This window comes from Tachyglossus aculeatus, chromosome 2, assembly GCF_015852505.1.
Source record: "Tachyglossus aculeatus isolate mTacAcu1 chromosome 2, mTacAcu1.pri, whole genome shotgun sequence".
NCBI lineage: Eukaryota > Metazoa > Chordata > Mammalia > Monotremata > Tachyglossidae > Tachyglossus > Tachyglossus aculeatus.
The window spans coordinates 89036039-89060638 of NC_052067.1; the positions used below are offsets into that span (position 1 = coordinate 89036039).

At 45.0% G+C, this 24600-nt stretch overlaps 1 protein-coding gene across 1 annotated transcript in view; it reads left to right on the forward strand.

Annotated features, from left to right (window-relative positions):
- Nucleotides 1-7603: 7603 nt before the first annotated feature.
- PTPRK (protein tyrosine phosphatase receptor type K) overlaps nt 7604-24600 on the forward strand; it is a 703591-nt gene continuing 686594 nt past the window's right edge. The window contains exon 1 of the mRNA XM_038759705.1: nt 7604-7807. Coding sequence (XP_038615633.1) covers nt 7690-7807 — 118 coding nt within the window. The 5' untranslated portion in view covers nt 7604-7689. The remainder of the gene's footprint in view (nt 7808-24600) is intronic.

Genomic DNA, 24600 nt, shown 5'->3' on the forward strand with positions numbered 1-24600 from the left:
CTACCCCAGTGCTTAGAACAGTGCTTGTCACAAAGTAAGCACTTAACTAGTACCGTAATTAGCATGGCTTAGTGACAAGAGCAGGGCTTGGGAGTCAGAAGGACCTGGGTTCTAATCCTGCCCCTTGCCACTTGTCAGCTGTGTGACTTTGCTGAAGTCACTGTGCCTCAGTTCCCTCATCTGTAAATAATAACGATGATAATGATGGTATTTGTTAAGCGCTTACTCTGTGCAAAGCACTGTTCTAAGCACTGGGGTAGATATATGGTAATCAGGTTGTCCCACGTGGGGCTCACAGACTTAATCCCCATTTTACAGATGAGGTAACAGTCACAGTGAAGTGACTTGTCTAAAGACACACAGCAGACAAGTGGCATAGGCAGGATTAGAACCCACAACCTCTGGGTCCCAAGCCCATCCTCTTGCCACTAACCTATGCTGCTTCTTTAAATGGGGATGAAGCCGGTAAACCCCGCGTGGGCCAACCTGATGACCTTGTATCTCCCCCAGCGTTTAGACCAGTGCTTGGCACACAGTCGGCACTGAACATATACCATCCCTATGGTTATAATGATGATTATCATCATAGAGAAGCAGCGTGGCTCAGTGGAAAGACCCCGGGCTTGGGAGTCAGAGATCACGGGTTCTAATCCCGGCTCCTCCACTTGTCAGCTGTGTGATTTTGGGCAAGTCACTCCACTTCTCTGGGCCTCAGTTCCCTCATCTGTAAAATGGGGATGAAGACTGTGAGCCCCACGTGGGACAACCTGATCACCTTGTATCCCCCCCAGCGCTCTGAACAATGCTTGGCACATAGTAAGTGCATAACAAATGCCGTCATTATTATTATTATGAGCCCGTTTCTAGACTGTGAGCCTGCTTTTGGGTAGGGACCATCTCTATATGTTGCCGACATAATAATAATAATAATGGTATTTGTTAAGCACTTACTGTGTGCAAAGAACTGTTCTAAATCAATCAATTGTATTTATTGAGTGCTTACTGTGTGCAGAGCACTGTACTAAGCGCTTATAAATACGTACTATGAGCAAAGCACTGTTCTAAGCGCTGGGGAGGTTACAAAGTGATCAGGTTGTCCCACGGGGGGCTCACAGTCTTAATCTCCATTTTACAGATGAGGGAACTGAGGCCCAGAGAAGTGAAGTGACTTTCCCAAGGTCACACAGCAGGCATGTGGTGGAGGCAGAATTCGAACCCATGGCCTCGGACTCCCAAGCCTGTGTTCTTTCCACTGAGTCACACTGGGATACAAGGTGATCAGGTTATTCCACGTGGGATTCACAGTCTTAATCCCCATTTTACAGATGAGGAAACTGAGACCCAGAGAAGTTAAGTGGCTTGCCCAAGGTCACACAGTAGACAAGTGGCGGAGGCAGAATTCGAACCCATGGCCTCGGACTCCCAAACCTGTGTTCTTTCCACTGAGCCACCAAGCGTTTATTCCCGTGCTGTGCACAGTCAGAATGCGATTGAATGAATGAATCTACCCCAGCGCATAGCACACAGTCAGCGCTCAATAAATACAATAGAATGAATGAATGAATAAATAATAATAATAATAATAATAATAATAATAATGGCATTTGTGAAGTGCTTACTAAGTGCAAAGCACTGTTCTAAGTGCTGGGGAGGTTACAAGGTAATCAGGTTGTCCCACATGGGGCTTACAGTCTTAATCCCCATTTTCCAGATGAGGGAACTGAGGCCCAGAGAAGTAAAGTGACTTGCCCAAAGTCACACAGCTGACAAGTGGCAGAGCTGGAATTAGAACCCATGACCTCTGACTCCCAAGCCTGGGCTCTTTCCACTGAGCCATACTGCTTCCCTACCCCAGCGCTTAGCACACAGTCAGCGCTCAATCAATAAGATTAAATGAATGAATCTACCCCAGCGCTTAGCACACAGTCAGCGCTCAATCACTAAGATTGAATGAATGAATCTACCCCAGCGTTTAGCACACAGTCAGCGCTCAATCAATATGATGGGCAAGTCACTTAACTTCTCTGTGCCTCAGTTACCTCATCTTTAAAATGGGAATTAAGACTGTGAGCTCCACATGGGACAACCTGATCACCTTGTAACCTCCCCAGCGCTTAGAACAATGCTTGGCACATAGTAAGCGCTTAATAAATGTCATCATTATTATTTCTAGACTGTGAACCTGCTGTTGGGTAGGGACCACTCTGTTGCCGACTTGTACTTCCCAAGCGCTTAGTACAGTGCTCCGCACACTGTAAGCGCTCAATAAATACAATTGAATGAATGAATGAATCTACCTCAGAGTTTAGCACACAGTCAGTGCTGAACAGACACCATCCCTATCGTTATGAAGCAGCGTGGCTCAGTGGAAAGAGCGCGGGCTTGGGAGTCAGAGGTCGTGGGTTCTAATTTTAATAATGATGGAATTTGTTAAGTGCTTACTATGTGCAAAGCACTGTTCTAAGCGCTGGGGGGATACAAGGTGATCAGGTTGTCCCATGTGGGGCTCACAGTTTTAATCCCCATTTTACAGATCAGGTCCCACAGCTGACAAGTGTTGGAGGCAGGATTAGAACCCACGACCTCTGATTCCCAACCCTGGGCACTTAATAATAATAATGATGATGGCATTCGTTAAGTGCTTACTACGTGCAAAGCACTGATCTAAGCGCTGGGAAGGTTACAAGGTGATCAGACTGTCCCACGTGGGGCTCACAGTCTTAATCCCCATTTTACAGATGAGGGAACTGAGAGGCCCAGAGAAGTTAAGTGGCTTGCCCCAGGTCACACAGTAGACAAGTGGCGGAGGCGGAATTCGAACCCACGACCTCGGACTCCGAAGCCCGTGCTCTTTCCACTGAGCCACCAAGCGCTTAGTCCCATGCTCTGCACATAGTCAGCGCTCAATCAATAATAATAATAATAATAATAATAATAATGGCATTTATTAAGCGCTTACTATGTGCAAAGCACTGTTCTAAGCACTGGGGTAGATACAAGGTAATCAAGTTGTCCCACGTGGGGCTCACAGACTTAATCCCCATTTTCCAGATGAGGGAACTGAGGCCCAGAGAAGTGAAGTGACTTGCCCAAAGTCACACAGCTGACAAGTGGCAGAGCTCAATCAATGCGATTGAATGAATGAATGAACGAATCTACCCCAGCGCTTAGTACACAGTCAGCGCTGAACAGACGCCATCCCTATCGTTACGCAGCAGCGTGGCTCAGTGGAAAGAGCGCGGGCTTGGGAGTCAAAGGTCGTGGGTTCTAATCCCATCTCCACCACTTCATCATCATCATCAATCGTATTGAGCGCTTACTATGTGCAGAGCACTGTACTAAGCGCTTGGGAAGTACAAATTGGCAACCACTTGTCCGCTGTGTGACCTTGGGCAAGCCACTTCACTTCTCTGGGCCTCAGTTCCCTCATCTGTAAAATGGGGATTAAGACCGTGAGCCTCACGTGGGCCAACCTGAGCTCCTTGTAATCTCCGCAGTGTTTAGGACAGTGCTTTGCACATAGTAAGCGCTTAATAAGCAGCGTGGCTTAGTGTCAAGAGCACGGGCTTGGGAGTCAGAGGTCGTGGGTTCTAATCCCATCTCCACCACTTCATCATCATCATCATCAATCGTATTTACTGAGCGCTTACTATGTGCAGAGCACTGTACTACGCGCTTGGGAAGTACAAATTGGCAACCACTTGTCTGCTGCGTGACCTTGGGCAAGCCACTTCACTTCTCTGGGCCTCAGTTCCCTCATCTGTAAAATGGGGATTAAGACTGTGAGCCTCACATGGGCCAACCTGATCTCCCTGTAATCTCCCCAGCGTTTAGGACAGTGCTTTGCACATAGTAAGCGCTTAATAAGCAGCGTGCCTTAGTGTCAAGAGCACGGGCTTGGGAGGCAGAGGTCGTGGGTTCTAATTGCAGCTCTGCCACACAGCTGCTGTGTGACTTTGGCCAAATCACTTTACTTCTCCCTGCCTCAGTTCCCTCATCTGTAAAATAGGGATTAAGTCTGTGAGCTCACGTGGGACAACCTGATCTCCTTGTAATCTCCCCCAGCGTTTAGGACAGTGCTTTGCACATAGTAAGCGCTTAATAAATGCCATCATCGTTATTATTATTAGGGACCGTCTCTATAAATACGATGGAATGAATGAATGAAGCAGCGTGGCTCAGTGGAAAGAGCCCGGGCTTTGGAGTCAGAGGTGATGGGTTCAAACCCTGGCTCTGCCAGTTGTCAGCTGTGCGACTTTGGGCAAGTCACTTCACTTCTCTGGGCCTCAGTTACCCTATCTGTAAAATGGGGATGAAGACTGTGGGCCTCACGTGGGACAACCGATCCACTTGTATCTCCCCCAGCGCTTAGAACAGTGCTCTGCACATAGTAAGCGTTTAATAAATGCCGTCATTAATAAATGCCATCATGTTTTGCACGTAGTAAGCGCTTAATAAATGCCATCATTATTATTATTATGATTAAATGCCATCATTATTAGGGACCGTCTCCTATATGTCGCCAACGTGTACTTCCCGAGCGCTCAGTGCAGTGCCCTGCGCCCGGTAAGCGCTCTATGAATACGATGGAATGAATGAATGAATGAATGAATGAATGAACGCCGCCGTTCTTATTATCAATCAATCAATCAATCGTATTTATTGAGCGCTTACTATGTGCAGAGCACTGTACTAAGCGCTTGGGAAGTACAAATTGGCATCACATAGAGACAGTCCCTACCCAACAGTGGGCTCACAGTCTAAAAGGGGGAGACAGAGAACAGAACCAAACATACCAACAAAATAAAATAAGTAGGATAGAAATCAATCAATCAATCAATCGTATTTATTGAGCGCTTACTATGTGCAGAGCACTGTACTAAGCGCTTGGGAAGTCCAAATTGGCATCACATAGAGACAGTCCCTACCCAACAGTGGGCTCTAAAAGGAGGAGACAGAGAACAGAACCAAACATACCAACAAAATAAAATAAGTAGGATAGAAATCAATCAATCAATCAATCGTATTTATTGAGCGCTTACTATGTGCAGAGCACTGTACTAAGCGCTTGGGAAGTCCAAGTTGGCATCACATAGAGACAGTCCCTACCCAACAGCGGGCTCACAGTCTAAAAGGGGGAGACAGAGAACGGAACCAAACATACCAACAAAATAAAATAAGTAGGATAGAAATCAATCAATCAATCAATCGTATTTATTGAGCGCTTACTATGTGCAGAGCACTGTACTAAGCGCTTGGGAAGTACAAATTGGCATCACATAGAGACAGTCCCTACCCAACAGCGGGCTCACAGTCTAAAAGGGGGAGACGGAGAACAGAACCAAACATACCAACAAAATAAAATAAGTAGGATAGAAATCAATCAATCAATCAATCGTCTTTATTGAGCGCTTACTATGTGCAGAGCACTGTACTAAGCGCTTGGGAAGTCCAAGTTGGCATCACATAGAGACAGTCCCTACCCAACAGTGGGCTCACCGTCTAAAAGGGGGAGACAGAGAACGGAACCAAACATACCAACAAAATAAAATAAGTAGGATAGAAATCAATCAATCAATCAATCGTATTTATTGAGCGCTTACTATGTGCAGAGCACTGTACTAAGCGCTTGGGAAGTCCAAGTTGGCATCACATAGAGACGGTCCCTACCCAACAGCGGGCTCACAGTCTAAAAGGGGGAGACAGAGAACAGAACCAAACATACCAACAAAATAAAATAAGTAGGATAGAAATCAATCAATCAATCAATCGTATTTATTGAGCGCTTACTATGTGCAGAGCACTGTACTAAGCGCTTGGGAAGTCCAAGTTGGCATCACATAGAGACAGTCCCTACCCAACAGTGGGCTCACCGTCTAAAAGGGGGAGACAGAGAACGGAACCAAACATACCAACAAAATAAAATAAGTAGGATAGAAATCAATCAATCAATCAATCGTCTTTATTGAGCGCTTACTATGTGCAGAGCACTGTACTAAGCGCTTGGGAAGTACAAATTGGCATCACATAGAGACGGTCCCTACCCAACAGTGGGCTCACCGTCTAAAAGGGGGAGACAGAGAACAGAACCAAACATACCAACAAAATAAAATAAGTAGGATAGAAATCAATCAATCAATCAATCGTATTTATTGAGCGCTTACTATGTGCAGAGCACTGTACTAAGCGCTTGGGAAGTCCAAGTTGGCATCACATAGAGACAGTCCCTACCCAACAGCGGGCTCACAGTCTAAAAGGGGGAGACAGAGAACAGAACCAAACATACCAACAAAATAAAATAAGTAGGATAGAAATCAATCAATCAATCAATCGTATTTATTGAGCGCTTACTATGTGCAGAGCACTGTACTAAGCGCTTGGGAAGTCCAAATTGGCATCACATAGAGACAGTCCCTACCCAACAGTGGGCTCTAAAAGGGGGAGACAGAGAACAGAACCAAACATACCAACAAAATAAAATAAGTAGGATAGAAATCAATCAATCAATCAATCGTCTTTATTGAGCGCTTACTATGTGCAGAGCACTGTACTAAGCGCTTGGGAAGTCCAAGTTGGCATCACATAGAGACGGTCCCTACCCAACAGCGGGCTCACAGTCTAAAAGGGGGAGACAGAGAACAGAACCAAACATACCAACAAAATAAAATAAGTAGGATAGAAATCAATCAATCAATCAATCGTCTTTATTGAGCGCTTACTATGTGCAGAGCACTGTACTAAGCGCTTGGGAAGTCCAAGTTGGCATCACATAGAGACAGTCCCTACCCAACAGTGGGCTCACAGTCTAAAAGGGGGAGACAGAGAACGGAACCAAACATACCAACAAAATAAAATAAGTAGGATAGAAATCAATCAATCAATCAATCGTCTTTATTGAGCGCTTACTATGTGCAGAGCACTGTACTAAGCGCTTGGGAAGTCCAAATTGGCATCACATAGAGACAGTCCCTACCCAACAGCGGGCTCACAGTCTAAAAGGGGGAGACGGAGAACAGAACCAAACATACCAACAAAATAAAATAAGTAGGACAGAAATGTAAAGGTAAAATAAATAAATAAATAGAGTAATAAATATGTACAACCATATATACATAGATACAGGTGCTGTGGGGAAGGGAAGGAGGTAAGACGGGGGGATGGAGAGGGGGATTATTAATCGTCTTTATTAATAAAGACGATGGAATGAATGATTATGAATGGAATGAATGTTGGGTAGGGACTGTCTCTATGTGATGCCAATTTGTACTTCCCAAGCGCTTAGTACAGTGCTCTGCACATAGTAAGCGCTCAATAAATACGATTGATTGATTGATTAGGCCGGGCTGCCGCTTGGCCGCGGGCCGGCAGGGGGCGCCGGCGGGCTCCGCTCGGGCGCCGGCCGGGGCCCCGCGGGCGGGTGACGTCACGGGGAGGGCCACGCCCCCGACCAATGGACACGCCCCCTGGTGGGGTTGGCCACGCCCCCCGCCCGCCCGCCCGGAGCCCGAGTAAGTGCGGAGCGAAGCCGGAGCGGCCGAGCATGGGGAGCCAAGCCCGCCTTCCCCTCCCGGGCCCGGCGGGGCCGCGCTGCTAAAGCCCGCCCGCCCGCGCAAACTCCGCGCCTTCTTCCCCGCGCTCCCTTTCCCGCGCTCCCCACCCCGGGGAAAAACTTCGCCCCAACTCGACCCTATGGATACGGCAGCCCCCGGCCCGGCTCCGGCGGGACCTCTCCTCCTGCTCCTCCTCCTCCTCCTCCTCTTCTCCACCGTGCCTCTTCTGGAGTCGGTCGGAGCCCAGTTCTCGGCCGGTAAGTTCCATCGTTCATTCGGTCCTCTTGCTTTTCTTTCTTTTAAAGGCGCAGGTTAAGCGCTAACGAGGTGCCACGCGCTGTTCCAAGTGCGGAGTAGTAATCATCATCAATCGTATTGAGCGCTTACTGTGTGCAGGGCGCTGTACTAAGCGCTTGGGAAAGTACGAATTGGCAACTTATAGAGACGGTCCCTACCCAGCAGTGGGCTCACAGTCTAGAAGGGGGAGACAGAGAACAAAGCCAAACATACTGACAAAATAAAATAGAATAAACAGATAGATAGAATAAATAGTAAGGATAATGGTTAAGCGCTAACGAGGTGCCACGCGCTGTTCCAAGTGCGGAGTAGTAATAATAATAATGGTTAAGGCTTAACGATCATCATCAATCGTATTTATTGAGCGCTTACTATGTGCAGAGCACTGTACTAAGCGCTTGGGAAAGTCCGAGTTGGCAACATAGAGAGACAGTCCCTACCCAACAGTGGGCTCACAGTCTAAAAGGGGGAGACAGAGAACAAAACCAAACATACTGACAAAATAAAATAGATAGAATAAATAGATAGATAGAATAAATAGTAATGATAATGGTTAAGCGCTAACGAGGTGCCACGCGCTGTTCCAAGTGCGGAGTGGTAATGATAATGACGATGGTTAAGCGCTAACGAGGTGCCACGCGCTGTTCCAAGTGCGGAGTAGTAATCATCATCATCATCAATCGTATTGAGCGCTTACTATGTGCAGGGCACTGTACTAAGCGCTTGGGAAAGTCCAAATTGGCAACTTATAGAGACGGTCCCTACCCAGCAGTGGGCTCGCAGTCTGAAAGGGGGAGACAGAGAACAAAGCCAAACATACTGACAAAATAAAATAAATAGATAAATAAATAGATAGAATAAATAGATAGATAGAATAAATAGTAAGGATAATGGTTAAGCGCTAACGAGGTGCCAAACGCTGTTCCAAGTGCGGAGTAGTAATGATAATGATAATGGTTAAGCGCTAACTATGTGCCAAACGCTGTTCCAAGTGCTGAGTAGTAATGATAATGGTTAAGCGCTAACTATGTGCCAAACGCTGTCCCAAGTGCGGAGTAGTAATAATAATGATAATGGTTAAGCGCTAACAATGTGCCAAGCGCTGTTCCAAGTGCGGAGTAGTAATGATAATGACGATGGTTAAGCGCTAACGAGGTGCCACGCGCTGTTCCAAGTGCGGAGTAGTAATAATAATAATGGTTAAGCGGTAACGATCATCATCAATCGTATTTATTGAGCGCTTACTATGTGCAGGGCACTGTACTAAGCGCTTGGGAAAGTCCAAATTGGCAACTTATAGAGACGGTCCCTACCCAGCAGTGGGCTCGCAGTCTGAAAGGGGGAGACAGAGAACAAAACCAAACATACTGACAAAATAAAATAGATAGAATAAATAGATAGATAGAATAAATAGTAAGGATAATGGTTAAGCGCTAACGAGGTGCCAAACGCTGTTCCAAGTGCGGAGTAGTAATAATAATAATGGTTAAGCGCTAACGATCATCATCAATCGCATTTATTGAGCGCTTACTATGTGCAGAGCACTGTACTAAGCGCTTGGGAAAGTACAAGTTGGCAACATAGAGAGACAGTCCCTACCCAACAGTGGGCTCACAGTCTAAAAGGGGGAGACAGAGAACAAAACCAAACATAGTGACAAAATAAAATAGATAGAATAAATAGATAGATAGAATAAATAGTAATGATAATGGTTAAGCGCTAACGAGGTGCCACGCGCTGTTCCAAGTGCGGAGTAGTAATCATAATAACAGTGGTTAAGCGCTAACGAGGTGCCACGCGCTGTTCCAAGTGCGGAGTAGTTATAATAATAATGGTTAAGCGCTAACGATCATCATCAATCGTATTTATTGAGCGCTTACTATGTGCAGAGCACTGTACTAAGCGCTTGGGAAGTACAAATTGGCAACTTATAGAGACAGTCCCTACCCAACTGTGGGCTCACAGTCTAAAAGGGGGAGACAGAGAACAAAACCAGACTACAAAATAAAATAGATAGAATAAATAGATAAATAAATAGATAGAGTAAATAGACAGATATAGCATAAACAGTAAGGATAATGGTTAAGCGCTAACGAGGTGCCAAACGCTGTTCCAAGTGCGGAGTAGTAATGATAATGATAATGGTTAAGCGCTAACTATTTGCCAAACGCTGTTCCAGGTGCGGAGTAGTAATGATAATAATATGGTTAAGCGCTAACGAGGTGCCAAGCGCTGTTCCAAGTGCGGAGTAGTAATGATAATGACAATGGTTAAGCGCTAACGATGTACCAAGCGCTGTTCCAAGTGCGGAGTAGTAATAATAATAATAATGGCATCTGTTAATATGTTGCCAACTTGTACTTCCTAAGCGCTTAGTACAGTGCTCTGCGCACAGTAAGCGCTCAATAAATACGATTGATTGATTGATTAAGCGCTTACGGTGTGCCAAGCACTGTTCCAAGTGCGGAGTAATCATAATAATGGCATCTATTAAGCGCTTACTATGTGCCAAGCACTGTTCAAAGTGCGGAGTAATAATAATAATGGCATCTATTAAGCGCTTACTATGTGCTAAGCACTGTTCCAAGTGCGGAGTAATAATAATAATAGTGGCATCTATTAAGCGCTTACGGATGTGCCAAGCACTGTTCTAAGTGCGGAGTAATAATAATAATGGCATCTATTAAGCGCTTACTATGTGCAAAGCATTGTTCTAGGTGCGGGGTAATAATAATGATAATGGCATTTATTAAGCGCTTACTATGTGCAAACCACTGTTCTAAGCGCTGGGGAGGTTACAGGGTGATCAGGTTGTCTCACGGGGTGCTCACAGTCTTCATCCCCATTTTACAGATGGGGAACTGAGGCCCCGAGAATTATAATGATGGCATTTATTAAGCGCTTACTATGTGCAAAGCACTGTTCTAAGCGCTGAGGAGAGAAGCAGCGTGGCTCAGTGGAAAGAGCCCGGGTTTTGGAGTCAGAGGTCATGGGTTCAAATCCCTGCACCTCCAATTGTCAGCTGTGTGACTTTCTTTGGGCAAGGCACTTAACTTCTCTAAACCTCAATTCTCTCATCTGTAAAATGGGGATTAAGACTGTGAGCCCCACGTGGGACAACCTGATCAGCTTGTTACCCCCCCCAGCGCTTAGAACAGTGTTTTGCACATAGTAAGCGCTTAACAAATGCCATTATTAAATTAATTAAATAACAAGGTGATCAGGTTGTCCAATGTGGGGCTCGCAGTCTTAATCCCCGTTTTACAGGTGAGGGAACTGAGGCACAGGGAAGTGAAGTGACTTACCCAAAGTCACACAGCTGACAATTGGCGGAGTCGGGATTAGAACCCACGACCTCTGACTCCAAAGCCCGGGCTGTTTCCACTGAGCCACGCTGCTTCTCTTGAGCGCTTTACTGTGTGCAGAGCACTGGACTAAGCGCTTGGGAAATAGTAATAATAATAATAATGCTATTTGCTAAGTGCTTAGAGAAGCAGCGTGGCTTAGTGGAAAGAGCCCGGGCTTTGGAATTGGAGGTCTTGGTTCGAATCCCGGTTCTGACACTTGTTCAATCAATCAATCAATCTGATTTATTCAGTCGTATTGATTGAGCGCTTTACTGTGTGCAGAGCACTGTACTAAGCGCTTGGGAAGTACAAGTAGGTATAGCGACGGGCCCTTCCCAACAACGGGCTCACTTGTCTGCTCTTTGACTTTGGGCAAGTCGCTTCACTTCTCTGTGCCTCAGTTGCCTCATCTGTAAAATGGGGACTAAGACCGTGAGCCCCACGTGGGACATCCTGATCACCTTGGATCCTCCCCAGCGCTTAGAACAGTGCTTGGCACATAGTAAACGCTTAACAAATACCGTTATTATTATTACTATGTGTCAAGCACTGTTCTAAGCGCTGGGGTAGATACAAGATCATCAGGCTGGACCCATCCCTGTGCCACACGGGGCTCCCAGTCTCAATCCCCATTTGACACATCATCATCATCATCAATCCTATTTATTGAGCGCTTACTATATGCAGAGCACTGTACTAAGCGCTTGGGAAGTACAAATTGGCAACATATATGTTGATGAGGGAACTGAGGCACAGAGAAGTGAAGTGACTTGCCCAGGGTCACACAGCAGACACGTGGCGGAGCCGGGATAAGTCCATTCAATCAATCAATCGTATAAGCGCTTAGTACAGTGCTCTGCACATAGTAAGCGCTCAATAAATACGATTGATGATTTATTGAGCGCTTACTGTGTGCAGAGCACTGTACTGAGCGCTTGGGAAGTTCATTCATTCAGTCGTATTTGAGCGCTTGCTGTGTACGGAGCACCGTACTAAGCTCTTGGGAAGGACAATCCCAAGATTGTTGCCAATTTGTACTTCCCAAGCGCTTAGTACAGTACTGTGCCCATAGTAAGCGCTCAATAAATACGATTGATGATGATGATGACAAATCGGCAACAGAGACGGTCCCTACCCTAAGTTGCACGCTTCCCATCCCGGAAAAAAATTCCCTTTTTTTTTTTCCCGTCCCTGCTCCCCTTCCCTTGCCCTCCCCTTCCCGGGCCGGGAAAGTCTGGGAACAGGAAAAACACTTTATTTCGGGGGGAGAAGCCCGTTCCATCCAGGGAAAGTTGGAGCGATGCCATCCCTCGTCCAAGTTTGGAGAGGGCCGAAGAGCTGGCTTTGCTCATCGCCATCAAGCGCTTAGTACAGTGCTCTGCACGTAGTAAGCGCTCAATAAATACGATTGATGATGATCGCCGGACCCGCTTCTGGCTCAGTAGGGGGAAATGATCATCATCATCATCATCAATCGTATTTATTGAGCTATTACTGTGTGCAGAGCACTGTACTAAGCGCTTGGTGATGATGATGGTATTTAAGCGCTTACTATGTGCCAAGCACTGTTCTAAGCTCCGGGGGGATACAAGGTGATCCGGTTGTCCCACGTGGGGCTCACAGTCTTAATCCCCATTTGACAGATGAGGGAACTGAGGCACAGAGAAGTTAAGTGACTTGCCCAAAGTCACACAGCTGACAGTCGGCTGAGTCGGGATTTGAACCCATGACCTCTGACTCCAAAGCCCGGGCTCTTTCCACTGAGCCACGCTGCTTCTCTAAATTGGGAAAGGGAAGGGAGAGGGGGAATCCAAAGGATCCCTCCTCCTCCAAGCCAGGAGGGGAACGGCTGAAAGCAGCGGCCTGAGAGGCGGAGCTCCTGGGTTCTAATCCCGACTCCGCCGCTTGTCTGCTGGGTGACCTTGGATAAGTCACTTCCCTTCTCCGTGCCTCACTTAACCTCCTCTGTAAAAGGGGGATTGAGACTGGGAGCCCCACGTGGGACGGGGACTGGGTTGTATCCACCCCCAACGCTTAGTACAGTGCCTGGCACACAGTAAGTGCTTAGCGCTTAGTACAGTGCCTGGCACACAGGAAGTGCTTAGCGCTTAGTACAGTGCCTGGGACGGGGACTAGGTCCCACCCGATTGGCTTGTATCCACCCCCAGCGCTTAGTATAGTGCCTGGAACGGGGACTAGGTGCCACCCGACTGGCTTGTATCCACCCCCAGCGCTTAGTACAGTGCCTGGCACACAGTAAGTGCTTAACCAACACCACCGCCCCTCGCCGCAGCCCCGAGTTCATTCAGTCATATTTATTAAGTGCTTTACTGTGTGCGGAGCACTGTACTAAACGCCGGGGAAAGTACACCACAGTCATCATAATAATAATTCTGGTGTTAAGCGCTTACTGTGTGCCAGGTACTGTACTAAGCGCTGAGGTGGGTGCAAACAAATCGGGTTGGACCCCGTCCCACGTGGGGCTCACAGTCTTCCCCCCCATTTTACAGAGAAGCAGCGTGGCTCAATGGAAAGAGCGCGGGCTTGGGAGTCAGAGATCATGGGTTCAAATCCTGCCTCCGCCACTTAGCTGTGTGACTGGGCAAATCACTTCTCAGTGTCTCAGTTACCTCATCTGGAAAATGGGGATTAAAACTGTGAGCTCCATCTGGGACAACCTAATAACCTTGTATCTCCCCCAGCGCTTAGAACAGTGCTTGGCACATAGCGCTTAACAAATACCATTATTATTATTACAGAGGAGGAAACTGAGGCACAGAGAAGTGGCAATCCCACAACGAGCTCACAGTCTCGGGGCGGGGGAAGACAATCATCAATGCAGATAAGCAGATATCAAAATAAATAAGCCTGCACCCGAAGCTGTTTTTTTATTTTAATGTAGTGAAGGTTTTCCGGGAGACCCCCCACCCCCACCCCTTTAAGCCCCTGCACAACGCTGTGCGGTGTTTGGAGAACACGACTGTGAAAGGAAGCCACAATGAGAGGGTGGAGGGAGGGGAGACAAAAAAGCGAAACCCTTTTTGGAAAAAAAAACAAAACAAAACCCTTTTCCCAGAAGGACCAAAGTGAGGCATTTGTGCGGTTGTATCCACACCAAAGGCCCGAGGGCTTGTCCTTTTGTGTCCAACTTCTTCCAGGGGCGGGCTACTTCATTCATTCATTCATTCATTCATTCAGTCGTATTTATTGAGCGCTTACTGTGTGCGGAGCACTGTACTAAGCGCTTGGGAAGTATGTCAGCAACATGTAGAGACGGTCCCTACCCAACAACGGGCTCACAGTCTAGAAGGGGGAGACAGACAACAAAACAAAACATGTAGACAGGTGTCAAAATCGTCAGAACAAATAGAATTACAGCTATATGCACATCTTTAACAAAAGAATAGAATAGTAAATATGTACAAGTAAAATAGAGTAATAAATCTGTACAAATATATATATATAAGTGCTGTGGGGAGGGGAAGGAGGTAGGGTGAGGGGGATGGGGAGGGGGAGAGGAAAAAGGGGGCTCAGTCTGGGGGGGAGTGGACTTTTTTGGGGGGCAGGAGGGTGATTTCCTTGGTTGCCCCAGTGGGTTTGTAGGGTCTGCACACTCTCAATCATACTCTCACTCAGTCGTGTTTATTGAACACTTACTGTGTGCAGAGCACTGTACTAAGCGCTTGGACAGTACAATTCAGCAACAAATATAGAGAAATTCCTACCCAACAACGGGCTCACAGTCTAGAAGCGGGGAGACAGACAGCAAAAAAGTCACTTGTCTCTCCCCCTGCCAGGACTGGCTAGGGCTGCTCAAATCAACTCCACCCTACACTTCTGGAGGCTTTATTAATAATGACATCTGCTAAGCGCTTACTATGTCCCGGGCACTGTACTAAGCGCTGGGGTGGATACAGTGTCATCGGGTTGGACACAGTGTCTGTCCCACGTGGCGCTCACAATCTTATCCCTATCTTTACAGGTGAGGGAATTGATTTTGTTCCCCCAAAACCTTTCAGTGATGGTATTTGTTAAACGCTTACTCTGTGCCGAGCACTGTTCTAAGCACTGGGATAGATACAGGGTAATCAGGTTGTCCCACGTGGGGCTCACAGTCTTCACCCCCATTTTACAGATGAGGCAACTGAGGCCCAGTGAAGTGACTTGCCCAAAGTCACACAGCTGACAAGTGGCGGAGTCGGGATTAGAACCCACGACCTCTGACTCCCAAGCCCGTAGCTCCTTCCAATAAGCCATGCAAAACTCTCTTAAAAAAAAAAAGGCGTTAAAGAAGGGACAGGCAGTCGACACAGGGTTGCTAATTTAGGTGTACTCTCCCAAACGCTTAGCACAGTGCACCTCACACCGTAAAGCGCTCCATCAAACCGATCAACGGAGCGCTCAGAGGAAGAGCACTGGTGCACATGTGAACCGTGGAAGTGCTAGCGCTAGGCCGAATGGCTGTGGGGTGACGAATGCTCTGAAAATCTCATTTATTTAGTTTTTCTTTGTAGTAGACGTTGCAGGAGGATGACGGATACAATGGGAGCGGGTCTGGACGGGAAAGACGGGCGGGGCCGAAGGACTGTTGATTCCTGCACAGGGGCTGTCACTGCGTCGAGTGCTGAAGTCAGAAAAGGCGTGTTAATTGAAAGTTTAAACTCAAGCAGTGCTATGATTAACCTCCGGTGCTGGAATTTAAGAGCTTCGGGGCTGGGGGGGGGGGGGGGGGCTCTTCCCCGTAAAGCAGCTGCTAGGTAAATTGACAATTTAAAGGAAGTGATCCTTCATTCACTTCTTTCACCACTTATTAGTGGGGGCTGGTGTTTTCTTTCAATCAGCGGTATTTATTGAGCGCTTAGAGTGTATGGAGCACTAAGCACTTGGGAGAGTACAATGCAAAAGAGTTGGTAGACTTGATCTCTGACCGCCAGGAGTTTACAGATTATTTTCAGAGAGGTGGCTTTATCTATCCTGTATCATCCTGATTTGCTCCATTTTTCACCCCCTCCCACCCTCAGCCCTGCAGCACTTATGTACATCCTGTAATTCATTTTATTTTGTCTGTCTCCCCCCTCTAGCCTCTAAGTTCGAGGTGGGCAGGGAATATGTTGTATTGTTATATTGTGCTCTCCGAAGCACTTAGTACAGTGCTGTGCTCAATAAATACGATTGATTATCTGGGAGTTGATGTCGTCTCTGGTTTCTCGGTTTCATACGTTCTAAATTGTTATCCTGTGCACTCTTACGATTCCATGTTTTAAAACTGGGAAACAGACATCTAGGGGCCCCTATCAATAAAACTTCTGGTTAAATTATTTACTGCACAAGATACAAGTGGTTCTCGCAAAGAGTAATGGGATTAGCTTATCCTAGATTGGAGAAGAGCAGAAGAAAGTGGGAAAAATATAGGCTTCCTAAGGATGGCCCATTATCAGTGTGCAATATATGCATAGCTGACCCCTGAGTAAAAATAATGATAGATATTCCAACATTTTACATCTGGGTGTTTGTGTTCAATTTTTACAACACTCTTTCTCTTATTTCTTTTGAGTTTTTCTGACTTTTTGAATCAGCTTTTAAATGTGCTGTTTTCAAAATATCTCTTGTGATCAGAGGACCTTGGGTGGCTAAATTGAAATCAAGAATCTTTTTGCTGGATTAATCTAAAACACTGTACAGTTGAGCTTGTGCTGTTAAGATCCGCCACACCGAGAGCCGCCAAATTTCCAACTGAGCTTAAGAGGATCTTGCAAGATGACAGAGCACAAGATGTACTTTTTCAGGAGTCAATCTCTGTAGTCTCCAGTACTTATTATGGGATTGGTCGCAGTGTTCAACCCCATAAATTAAAAGTGTGGTTAGATAGTGGCTTGGGTTCACCCCATCAAAAAATTGGTGTGTTCTATCAGCATTAAGTGCAAATCCTTCACCTAAGTCAGGTTTGATGCCCAAACAGTGATGCTGAAGGTGGAAGGCTTTGCTGGATCATTTGGGCTCTGCCCCGGCACTGTCGAAATGTTCCCTGTAGGATTTTAACCTTGACTTGGTTTTAACTGGCTTGAGCAGCGGGTCTAGTACTTTCACAAAACAGGCTGCTGAAGATGCTCAGACTCTCTGGTGCAGGCTTAAAATTCTGTCCCTGTGGACCAATTGAAATGACTGTGGTAGAAATGAGGCCAGTCTGTGCCCAGTAGTTCCTGCCACTCTCCCTGGCAGTGTGTGTTTCTGCTTCCATAGCAGTGTCTGCCCTGCCCCTGCTTCCTCTGCAGCTCCAGTCTCTCCTCAGGAGTTGCCGCTTCTTTTTCCTCAACTGCCCTGGTATCTACAGGAGCAGCCCTTATGTCTCTTACACTCCCCCACCTCCATTTTCTGTTGCTCTTCCTCTCTTCGCCCCCACCTCCCCAATACTGCCTCAGTTCCAGCTCTCTTCTCACAGACAACTCACTTCTTGGAAGCTTTTTCAGAGCCAGTCGGAACATTGGGGTGGTTGAAGACCTTGTCTACTTTCTATGTACCACTTATGGATCCTATATTTAATTGACCATTGGAATCCCAGATGACATGTCGATGAGATGTTTTTATCAAGGTGCCCAGGGACGGCTCGATTAGACCAATGTGTGGCTGATGAGCCCTTCTGCATGTAGTGTACATATCAAAACGGTCCATTGGTGCCCTGTTGTCATATCCACAATGTTTGGTGCTGTTTTTGTTTATCCCTCTTGGTGTCACAGTTTTCCCAAAGTCTCCGTTCCAACACATTCGCTTCATTTCTGGTCGCTGCATGCCGGGCTGACCTGTCTTTTGTGGCTTTCCCATCTGTTCACTTCCGTTGCCCCCTGTGCCTCATTGTTTGAGGTTTATAGCCATATATGTTTAGCTATCTACCAAGCCAATCACTTACTGGGTTATGGCTCTCCGTACACTGTCAGAACCCTACTGCGATCACTTTGGGTGGCAGGGACCAGAAAGTATGAGTGGCATGGCTTAAGCCACTATCAATAATTCTTAGGCACAGGTTCTTATTTCTAAAGTCTTGGGACTGAGCTCATCTGTCTTTCTCGATAGGAAGCTCCAGCATTAGTATACATTAGACATAAGGTGGTTTTCATTTAAAATGGGCCCTGTTTCTATATTAGAGCTTGGGGGCTGGGTAATTAGGAGTGAATCTGGAAAACGATTCATCCTCCTTTGGAGACTGGTGGGTCGGGGGGCTGTGGGGAATATAGCCAACTGTCTTTGGCTGAAATGCACCAGGCATTCAAAACCCAAGTCCTTCGTTGTTTCTAAGGGCAGATCTCAAGTGATTTCAGCCTTGGACCATTTTCCCTGAGATTAAGAAGCAAGGACACACAGACCATAAGTGCGGCTAATAAGTGAACCTCTGGGTAAATGGTATTTTTTGAATATAGACTTCTTGAGAGAGTAATTAATTGTCCATTTTATAGGTGAGAAGACTGAGGAAGGATGAAATACGGGATTGCTTTAATCATCCAGTGAAAGCTAGGGTCTTGAATAATAATGATGGTATTTGTTAAGCGCTTACTATGAGCCAAGCACTGTTCTAAGCGTGGAATGAATTGTGTGTCCCAGTTCTCCTTTTGCAGGAGTTATGTTCTTGCAGAACCTGAAGTTAAGGAAAACTCATGTTAAATACTCACTGCATGTGCACAGCCATTCCTGCAGATATTGTAACGTGCTGTAGCCAGACAGCCGAAAGTTCCCACATTCTGGCAGAGCTGAGTTTACGCTGAACATACACGTCATAGTTTGCCCTGCATTCAGAGTAACTGAATGGCTGCTGTCTCTGGGTCTAAATTGCTTTCTCTGTGGCTGCTTGCAAAAATCCAGACACTGGCTTTGAGAAGCCTAATTTTAGTTGTGGATTTTGTTTTAATTTTATATGTCTTTGAATGATCAACATCCCCTATTCCAGCGAAGCCTGCACGTTCTTATTTTCACCCTGTCACACTAAAATGGATGTTTTTTTTCCTGGGACAGAGTTTTAGAATTTTGCAGCTCCCCATCCCTTTCAACCACACATAGATTCAGTTGTTGATTTTTCTAGCCCAATCAAGCACTCATTTTGCGTCTGTTCTGCCCAGACGGAAAGAAGCTGACTTGGCTGTGTTTGAGGTTTTGGCATGTGTGACTGACAGCTACTTTTGCTCTGTGTCAATAGATGCACCATTTTTAAATTTAAAATTTTTTTTTGTAATTTTGCTTTCCCCAAGACACCTTCTGGTGTCTTAAAAACCAGAGAAACCACCCAGCTGGACCCAAAACCTGTCTCACTCCTGTCTGTGCCGGGCCATCTGTCACTACAGGGACCAAAGCTCATGATAACACCTCGTTGCATTTTGTTTATATCCTTTCAGATAATTGTCAAGCTACCGGATGGGGTTGGGATCTGCAGAAACTTGTTATGATGCCAAGTAATGTCTTGAAGTTCACCATTCCTCAGTCGCTGGATATGTTGTTAAAAGCTCTATTTATAAATCCTGATAAAAAAGGAGTTTAGGGGTTGACGGGGAAGGGGGCTCTTTCTCCTTCATCTCTTCCTTGTTCTCGAGCTCAGGGAAGAGAAATACAGGAAGAACCACAGACAGGAAATAACAAAGAGAGTTTACAGCTTTTGTTTTATTTTCAAAACAAATTCAACTGGAACCCTGAAGGGTTGTGTGTATATTTGCTTATTTTTTCCCGAAGTGAAAATCATTTTGTTTTTGGCCATTTTATTGTTATCAGCTATTCCTTTTCCAGTCCGAGACTTATTTGCTCGTTTCAGCTAATATTACCCTCTGGTGTATCCTCTCATGTCTGGCCCCCCATTCCGTAGCTTCAGTTGTACTATCTCAAATGTTTTTGTGTTTTTTCCTAAACTGAGCTCTGATATTTCCAGTGAAGCATAGTTCTTTCCCCTTTGTCTACATCTGTTGAAATTTACTAAATATATGGGTTTTGGCATAACATTCGTTAAAACTCATACTGCCTGTTACTATTATTGAATAACACTACTGTATATTTATCAAATGGTATCTGTTCCAGATTGTATTTGATCTCAAAATACAAGCAAATGTGTCATGTCGAAATGACTACTACTGATTCTGGTGTATTTGCATTATTAAATTCCCTCTTTAGGGTTGACAGACTGCAAATTCTTTCTCTCCCCCTCCCCTCCCCCAAAATCAAATCTTATCTTTAAATAGCCCTTTTTATTAATGTGTTGCTGCTTATTCTGAATTTAGTTAAATTCACTTTGAATGTTTCCCATCCTGGATTAAATCATTTAGGTCATTTAGGTATAAATTATTACTGGACCTAGAAGCACATCAACCTGATTATTTCATTAATATTTGGCCTCTATTATGTAAAATCTTTATCATTTCTTAATAAAAACAGTTTAATGCCTAAAATAGGCTGTAATGTTTTCATTCTGGATGTCTGTGGGGGCTTGCCTTATGTGTTTTCTTTGAATTATTTGGACATGCTCATGCAAGAGACTCTGGGGAATTATTTTAGTTTACATCCAGTTTTTTCTAGAGCTGTTGAATGTCTATGGAACTTCCGTGTTGATTTTTTTGAAAAGACTAGATTCAGATTAAAAAAAAAACTTTAAAAAAGATTCAAAGAAAAGGAGCGAGGTACAATTTTATAAGCTGGCTAACTTGTAGGACATGGCTGTGTGCTGTAACTTTTATGAGTTAAATATTCTGTGGCCTCATGCATGAAGGCTAGCTAGTAACATTGCATGTCTGTCTTTTATACCATGTAATAGGTTTAGGAGCATATGCTATTTTATAAAAGTGAATCTGGCATTTTGTTACCTATTGACAGGTATCTTAATAAATTTGATAAATAAGTTGTGGTTATTTGGACCTAGATATCTGCCATACTACTAGAAAGGTTTCTGGTTGGCCATTGTTGAGAGCAAAAATTCCAAGAAAGATAAATTAAATGGAGGCTTCATCGTCTGAATTGTTGCTTGAAGTTTTTGTTTCAAACAGTTGTCCCTTTAGATATGGGATCAGGAAGGAGATGGCTGAAGTGTGTATTTGTGATAAATTGTCCTACAGTTTCGAAGATGATGAAAAGGTTGTATCAGTGCATCAGAGGGTGGCTGAAAAGACTGAGGTGCAAATGGGAATCTGTTCCACATTATGCCAGTAAAGATTGTTGCTTGCTGTTCTGATGGCTTGGTCACTAGCTGTGCCTCTCTCTGAATATGCCCTATGGTTTTCTAATCCTCCTGAAATCTCTATTCTAAGAGAGCAACACTGGGAGGAAAGAGATACATTTGTGGAATATTATTGTAAGATGGTAAGCAGTGAGGTACTCAGTAAATGCTGTTGACAATGAGGGTGGTACAAACACTAATTATGCCATTAATTGCATATTTCTTCAACCATGGTACTTTATAGAAGAAATTGAAATGTTGCAACATTCTTTGAGGTCTAAGGAAAGCCAAAAATGATCATCTCCATTTCACAGATGGGGCAAGTGAGGCGTTGTGGGAGGGTCACGGTTACAAGTCAGAGCTCCTAACTGCCTGTTCAGTGATAAATATTGACCTGATTTGATCTTCAGTGAGTTCCCATAGTGAACTGTGCTTCTTTTGAGCCTGTACTCTTAGCTTACACTTGGAAAGACTTGTCATTGGGACTTCTCTGTAATTCTATGCAAGTTTAATTATTGAGAGTCCAAGCAAAAGGTGAATTTCATTGAAAAGGATTTCATGGTCTGATAAACAGTTCCTGAAAATTGGCATCTATAAAGACAAGAGTAGCTTTTGGGGTAGCCCTGAAAGTTGAAGTGTAAGAAGGGAAATGTTTTTACAGGAGTGTTAAAAATGTGACGCAAGATTTTTACAAGTAGCTTATGAACAAATGTTGATGTATAAGAAAACTTATGTAATCAACGAATGAAATCGGGGTATTAGCCTCCTTGAATTGTGGAAATGAAGCTTTGTATGATGTATGCTATTCAAGCACAACTTTCACGGCTAGGTTGATACTCTTGTGTTTCTTGTAGCCTTTTTTGAGGGCCTCTGAAATAAGGGACATCTTTTAGGGGGTAGTAAATGAGTTATTGCTTCAGAGAAAGTTACCGGTCATATTTGATATTCTGTTGATTTTCATACACACATTAGAAAGTCATTTTCTTGAGAAAACGTTAATGCAACAGTTCAGATTAGTGTGCAAGCACAATTTTTATTCCAAAGTTTTAACTGCTTGGAGTTATAGAAAAATTTTTATCATAAATTATAATTGACTTTTATTTAGTGAGCTTTTCCAAGAGGGTGTGCACATAAGGTGTGCTTTTGTTATAAGCATACATTCCCTTTCACTGACTGCTTCTTTGAAGTCTCTGAATCTTGGTTACTTTATGGTAAATCCTTGACTTAAAATGGTGTGAATTAGGAGAAATGCCTCTTTTAACTTATTGAATTTACACCCAGTTGCTACCTTACACTCCACTAGTTTCCACATGTCAACACTAGCCTCTTTTACAGAACACGTGCAGAAGGGAGGGGGAAGTGCCCAGGAGCAGCAGGGAAATGTGGAAACCATTATAATAGCAGTGATGAAATGAAAGATAGAGGAAAAAGCTTGAAGGGGATGGGGGTGGAGCAGAAAACAATGACTGTTAGGTAAAGGGGTGTATCAATCAATCAATGGTATTCATTAAGTACTTAGTGGGTGCAGAGCATTTTACTAAGCGATGGGGAGAGTGCAGTACAAGAGAGGGAGTACACATGATCCCTGCCCCCAAAGAGCTTACAGTCTAGAGAAGCAGTGTGGCTCAGTGGAAAGATCATGGGCTTGGGAGTCAGAGTTAATGGGTTCTAATCCCCACTCTGCCATTTGTCAGCTGTGTGACTTTGGGCAAGTCACTTAACTCCTCTGTGCCTCAGTTACCTCATCTGTAAAATGGGGATTAAGACTGTGAGCCCCACGTGGGACAACCTGATTACCTTGCCCCCCAGCGCTTAGAACAGTGCTTGACACATAGCAAGCCCTTAATAAATACCATCATTATTAGAGGGGGAGACAGAAGTTAAAATGCAATACAGATGGGGTAGTGGTAGAGTATAAGGATATGTGTATAAAGGGTGGGGGATTGGGTGATCCCAGAAGTAAGCCAGATAAATGGGGGAAAAGACAGGTGAGTCAGGGAAGGCTTCTTGGAGGGGAGGATATGATTGTAATAGGGCTTTGAAATGGAAGGAGTGATGATCTGTTGGATATGTAAGGGGAGAGAGTTCCAGGCGGAAGGTTGGGGGAATGGTGGGTGGCATGAGCAAGGAATGTGATGAGATCAAGGTACAGTAAGTAGGTTGGTGTTAAAGGAGTGAAGTGTGTGTGTGGCCTGAGTTGTGGGAGAAGAGTGAGGTTGAGGGGGAAAGCTGATTGAGTGCCTTCAAGCTGTTGGTAAGGAGTTTCTGTTTGATACAGAGATGGAAGTGCAAAAAATGGAGGGTTTTGGGGAGTAGGGAAATGTGTGCAAAAAAATGATCAGGGCAGCAGAGTGAAGTGCGGACTGGAGTCGGGAGAAGCTGGAGGTAGAGAGGTCAGTAAGGAGGCTGATGTAATAACTGACACAAGATATGACATGTGCACGGACCAGCATGGTAGCAGTTGGGATGGAGAGGAAGGGATGGATTCTAGAGAGGTCGTGAAGGTAAAACTGACAGGATTTGGTGACGGACTTAATAGGTTGAATGAGAGATGTCGAGGATAATGCCAAAGTAATGAGACAAGGAAGATGGCAGTGGTGTTTGCCGTGATGGGAAAGTTCCCTGTCTGTAAATATCTGTCTCCCAACTAGATTGTAAGCTCCCTAAGGGCAGGAATCCTGTCTGCATATCTGTCTCCCCAACTAGATTGTAAGCTCCCTAAGGGCAGGAATCCTGTCTGCCAACTCTATTGTATTATACTCTCCCAAACACTTTTGTGCAGTGATCTGCATACAGTGAGCATTCAAATACCTTTGATTGAGGGAATGAGAGAGATTGAGTAGGAAAATGAGTTCAGTTTTGAGCCTAAGTAGAGCTGTCCTGGAGCCAGGAAGAAAATGCAGGACAGAAACTCCAGTAGTTTCCCATTCCTCTCTATATCAAGCAGAAGCTCCTAATTAGTGGCTTCAAGGAACTCAATCAGCTCTCTCTTCCCACTCCAGTTCACATGCACCGCTCCCCTCAAGCCAACTAACTCACTGTTCCTCATTCTCGGTATTTCCTCAGACCTTTTGATTGTCCTCTCCCCCACTGCCCTCCCTCCTGCATTGTCTATGTACTTTGTCTGTATCCCTTAGCACTTATTCACCACAACCCCACAGCTCACATAATAATAATATAATAATAATAATACCATTTGTTAAGCGCTTACCATGTGCAAAGCACTGTT